The 6,000-nt window shown below is 40.2% G+C and overlaps 1 protein-coding gene across 1 annotated transcript; it reads right to left on the bottom strand.

Moving 5' to 3' along the window:
- Window positions 1-307: 307 nt before the first annotated feature.
- On the bottom strand, window positions 308-1,270 carry LOC149156508 (uncharacterized). Its single transcript, XM_089444769.1, has one exon. It carries the CDS (start codon window positions 1,268-1,270, stop codon window positions 308-310), a length of 963 nt encoding a protein of 320 aa, XP_089300895.1.
- Between the last annotated feature and the right edge of the window lie 4,730 nt (window positions 1,271-6,000).

Raw genomic sequence — 6,000 nt, 5'->3', positions numbered from 1 at the left:
CATCCAATTTTTTCCAATCAGTAAGTAACTTCTTCAAGATGAGTTCTTCCTCAATACCCACGGCTTTTATAGCTTCCTGCCCCTTCTGAGTTGGAGCTATAGGTTTATCATCTCGGGCTTTGGCCTCGCCTTCCGGTTCTCGACTTGGGCTTCGACTTTTCCTCTTGCCATCCTTGATAATTTCCATCAGCGCAGTCACGGTGATCTCCTGGTCATGTACAATTAGGTTGGTTTCCATACCCTGAGTTCCTTCATCAACCTGTGTTTGAAGAATAGAATACTGATTTTGACTTGCAGGGATTGTGTTTCACTCCTGGGTATGGATTTTAAGATGCCCAGGAGGAGGTCGCCTTTTCCTCTGCACCTCTTGAAACTCAGACACTTCCCCAACTATCCCCGCACGTGATCGAGTGCCATCAGGCGTATCCTTTGTCACCGGCTGCTCATTGCGTTGTGGGCAATCCCTCACCGGTTGTTCGTTACTTTGTGGGCAATCCCTTGCAAGGTGACCATAAACATGGCATCGTCGACAACGAAAAGGTATATGCTTATAATCAATAGGTTGCTGCCAAATTTCATCCTGATACTCAAGCTCAATAAAGTCTGGTAAAGGGGCTGAGATATCCATATACACACAAATCCTCGCATACGATGTATATTTACCCCTCTTCGTGGTCTCAGCCACCTTGACAAAGGAGCCAATTGAATTCCCTATTCCTTCCAATATCTCTGGATCCCAAAATTCATCTGGTAACCCAAAGAGACGCACCCAGAGCGGGGCAGCCTTGATCTGTTCTGCATCCGGATTATATCTATCCTCCCAATACCGCATAAATAATCCCGCATTATTCATAAAATAGGGTCCCTCCTCAAAAACCCTGGCCTTGTCCTGTAAATTGGCAAAAATGACGGTAAAGAACCCCTTAGCACCCAATTTGAGATCAATATGGCCTCGCGGTTTCCATCTCTGTTGGATCCATCTCAAGAGATCCCTTTCAGAAGGCCAAAACCCTATGAATTTACAAATCAGCGCATGGTCTCGCATATAGCAACAATAATCCTCCAGTTTGTTATTCGGGATTACGTACCTTGGTTTTTTCTGTGCCCTTGGAAGGCATTTATTAATCAGCCTTGCTTGCCACTGGTGCCCCATGACGGGCGTATCATCAACTTCTTCTGCCAGCCGTCCTTTCCCTCGACTGGTGCTCGGTTGACCCACCATTACATCCCGAAAGGAGGGGATTTCACCCCTCCCCTGCCGTGTGTCCATTGCTACGCTCAAGCAGCACAGAGATCTCAACTGCGAATGACTGACCAAAAGTTGTCCGGAAAAATAGCACAAGTGTCCCCTTGTGCTGAATTGCCTCGTGCGCCTTGTGCTATTAAGATGCAGAGCAAAAGTTTAGTAAGTGTAAATTAAAAAAATTATTAAAAATTATTTAATTTTAAATAACACAATTATTTGAATAAAATATAATTAAAAAATAATTTTCTATTGAGAGGTACTAAGGTGAAGTTTTATGGTAGCAACTATGAGCTTTCTTTTGTTCAACATGATATTTTGCAAGATTTGGCTATGTATGTACCATCAGATTTTGTTTCAAATAAAAGATGTCGATTATATAAATGCTTTCAAATTTTCTTTTTCTAGTCAATGAAGATTGCTTAAATGCTTTCAAATTTTCTTTTTCTGCTCTTTATTCTAGTGATGAACTCTCTTAGCACTCAGATCAATAAAGTTGTGACTGATCGAAGATGCAGGCCGATTAAGATCTGCAAGGATATATTCCTATCCCATAATATTTTTGTTGATGATATTTTCATTTTCGCCATGCTATGTAAGTCAACATGGTTCTGCCTAAACGAGATCTTTCAAAAGTTTCAGTCTGCATCTGGCATGGTCATAAATAGGGACAAATCTCTGCTGTATCACAATGAGTCCAATCTGGAGATAGTTCAATGGATTGCAGCACTGTTCGGCATCAACCAGGCAACGATTAAGGAGGGCTTTAAATATTTGGGTTTCATCCTGAAAGCAAAAGGAAATCGCAAACAGGACTGGCAATGGCTGATAGATCGCTTCTATAAAAAAATATCAAGCTGGGAGATGAGATTCCTATCTTTGGCGGGCAGGTTCATCTTGGTTCAGGCAGTTCTATCTCAACTGGCGGTTTATTGGGCCCATCTATATCTTCTTCCTGCTTCTGTTATAAGCAAAATGGTTTCTTTAGCTGCCAATTTTTTATGGGGTGGAAGATCTTATCAGTCCAAGTTCCATTTAGTAAAGATGGATTCTATCTCAAGATCGAAGAAGGCGGGCGGATGGGGCCTTATGCACATGAGAACTTTTGGAAAAGCCCTTCTATGCAAATCTCTTCACAGAGGCATCTATGGTGAGGGTAAGTGGAGCAAAGTCATCAATCGAAAATATCTAAAAGGCAGGAGCATGGTTTTCTGGTACAGAAGAAAATCTCTGGGCATTAAAAGAGGATCAGCCATCTGGCAAAGTTTCAGGAAAATTCAGTTTTTCTTCATGGGAAACTTAAGGTGGAGATTTTTTTCGGGCTCAAGCATCTATATCGGTATTGACTCAACAGTGAATGGTTTGGAATCATTGCTCTCTCCTGGACTGATCTCCTTTTTCCACTCAAAGGGCATTTTTACGTGGAACAAGTTGATAAAATCTTGGTCTTTATCATCTCCAGTATGGATGGACGGGGACGACTTATCTTTGCCTCTTTCTTTGCGGCCCATATGGTTGTCGGCTGTTCAAAATCTTACCGGCAAAGGAATCAAGCGATCGGGTTCAATGGATGTGCTGGCGTGGTCTCTGCAGAATTCTTCTCAGCCTATTCGTGTAAAGGACTTATATACAGCAATGTCAACAGGCCTTCCGTCTCTCTCCGTTTCGATCTTTCCTCCCAGGCTTTGGAAAGCGACTTGTCCGCTCAAAATGATATTATTTTCATGGTTGGTTTTTTCAAACAGGAATCTTACATGGGAGGTCCTCCAAAGGAAGGGATGGCAGGGTCCAGGCAGATGTCCTATGTGTCAGTTTGCGGCTGAAACAAATGCTCATGTGTTCTTTCAATGCGCTTCAACTACTCAAATCTGGTATGAACTGTCTTTGTCTTATGGTTTTCCTCACCGGTTTTTCTCATCTGTACAGGAAGGTTTCAAATGGTGGAGCGAACAACGTCCATCTTGGCGATCTTTATTTATCCTTACATGCTGGTTTTTGTGGAAATGGAGGAATGCACATATCTTTCAAGATTCCAGGGTGCCCCTTGCCTCCATCCTGTTTCACATATCGACATATCTCGACCCTTCTGGATAAACTCCAGCCTATGGTTTCTTTAAATCTGTTTATCTGGCCTTCATTGGTTTTCTCGGTTTTTTGTGGGAGTCTTCATTTTTGATACTATCTCTATGCATTATGGATGATGTTATAATTTGCTTCTAAAAATGGAATATCTGTAAGCTATTTGGACTATCATAGTTTTGTGGAGTATCTGTATAATCTGTTGCTCGACCTTTTCTGAATTTTGTTCCAAGATGGGACGATCAATTTGTATGTATTCAGAATTTTATATTCTCTTAATATAATCCATGATGATTTTCTCTCTGAAAAAAAAAATTTGAAATACATAAACTATTCACTATTTTAAGGTGAATGCTTCCATCGATTAAAAAAAAGAGCTCACGGAATTGTTTCAATGAGAGTCTATTATTATTTATATAGTAATTAATAATAAAAACCGATTATTAATGTGGTATATATATATATGTGTGTGTGTGTGTGTGTGTGTGTGTATATTAACCACATTGGTAAATGTGATTGTGCTAGTATTTAAAATTACAAAAAAATATGATATCATTTTGCAATTATTTGAAAGATAGATAAAAACATTAAAATATCAAGTTCCAAAATTTCTAAAATATCAATCCACATTTTACTGAACGGACTAGTTACAAAATTATAGATTTTTTTAATAGTATATACTCAGCACAATTCCATCTATTTGGGCAATGTAGAAAAATAATAGGATGAATGGACAAAGTAGTCAGATGGCCAAAGTGAAGGCTTCATTGTAGCCATTTTATTTTTTATATTAAATGTATAGCACGTTCCATGAGACTGAAAAATCAAAATGAATTATGGTTGAATTCGGGCATTGCATGCCCCAGGGTAACTAATTCCTTGATGTTATTATTAAAATTTCTAAAATAACAACGAAATCAACTCAATTCCGAGAATTACAAAGGGAGTGATTTTCCTTTATTCTTATTGTGAGCTCCTTATGGGTTGAATGACCACTACCTATCATTTGCTCCTCTGATGCAATGACACATGACTTCTGGTGCTTCATCTTGTACCTTGTATTCAACAACCTGTTCTACACCTACTCATAGAAATATAATTTAACAGATGAATAGTAAATCAACGCAATAGTCAAATGATCACTAGTTGTTGTTTGCTCCTCTAATGCAGCAACAGGGGAATTCTGGTAATTCATTTTGTACCTTGTTTCGAAATCCAGTTCTTCACCTACACATAGAACGGCAATTTAACTGACAAGTAGTATATCAATGTAATAGCAATTAATCATTTTTAAAATTTACACTAAACCAGATGGATTGAAAGTAGTATATGAAAAATAGCTATAATTTAATGTAAAACATTGAAAAAATGACGTCGATTCATACAAATCTATAGAGCTCAACTGCAATAAACAAAGAAATTAAATCAAGCAGAGATTGAATCGAGGGTTTCAAATGGAAGTTGATTGGAACTAGCATATGAAAAATCATTATAATTTAATGTCAGACATTGAAAAATGACATCGATTCATACAAATCTATAGAGCTCAACTACAATAAAAAAAGAAATTAAATCAAGCAGAGACTAAATCGATGGTTTCAAATGGAAGTTGATGTAGCATTAGAGTAGAGAGGTTTTTAATAATAAGTGATCTGAATTGGATCCATGAAAATTATTAAGTGCCATGACTGTATCAAATCAGGATGGACTTCGAATTTATAAACAAAGAGTTATCAGGAAGACCTCTGGACAGTGGCAGTTTGCAGCCAGCAAGGAACGACGAGGACCTTGGTTAAAGAGCGCTAACTGAGGCCCATTTAGACCGCGCAGGATGCAAAATTGGCAGTTGGGAAGCCCGGATCGGGAAACGGAGGCCATTTCTGATGCGTGATTAGCGCTTCGTTGGGCAAAACCCCTCGAGAAGGAAAAGCCCCGAAGTGCTCGGTCGCATGGGAAGCCGGGAAAATGTAGGGAAAGCGCTAAGGCGAAAGGTGGGTCCCGCACTCCAAAAACGGCGGAATATCGGAGGCACATTGGGGCGGTAAGAGGATTTGGCAGAAAACGAGCGATTCGAGAGAGAAAACCGCCTCTCATCGCGGGCTAACGGTTGAGCAAGTCAACCGTGCAAAATGAGCGAACATCGTAGGATCTGGGGGCTCCATATTTGACGGTGAAAATTGCGCCCGATGGAGAAACCAGATTTGACCGGGGAAATTAAGCTGCAACATATAAAAGTCTGAAGTCCGATTTGACCGCTGAATTGGTGGATGAGTCATTCCACAGTGTAATTGAAATACCGAACCATTGAGGAAGAGCTGGCGCAGTTCATGAGATGACAAGTGGCCACCTCCTTGTGAGACATTGGCGATGACGTAGAGGCAGGGAACTCCAAGTGAACAACAGTAGGCGATTCGAAGGGGCAGAAGAGGAAGCGAACAGTCGAGGACAGATTAGCTTTAAGCCATGAACAGACAGAGAAGAAAAACAGAGAGAAGGAAGAACCAGAGAGAAAAAAAACAGTGAAGGAAAAGGCGAAAGGGACAGTGAATCAAGAAGTAGAAAACAGAGAGTCGAGCTGACCTAAGGCAGCATCGAGCAGATAGAAGGCTTGAGAGGTTCAAGCAATCCCTGTGAGGATCTGTCGAGAATTGAGTACCACATTTGGCTCATCCCATTAA

The sequence above is a fragment of the Pinus tabuliformis genome, chromosome 9 (assembly GCF_031772625.1).
Source record: "Pinus tabuliformis cultivar Carrire ecotype Pingquan chromosome 9, CPIR1, whole genome shotgun sequence".
Lineage (NCBI taxonomy): Eukaryota > Viridiplantae > Streptophyta > Pinopsida > Pinales > Pinaceae > Pinus > Pinus tabuliformis.
The sequence above is the reverse complement of the archived record's forward strand: the minus strand, read 5'-3'. Positions and strand labels throughout refer to the sequence as shown.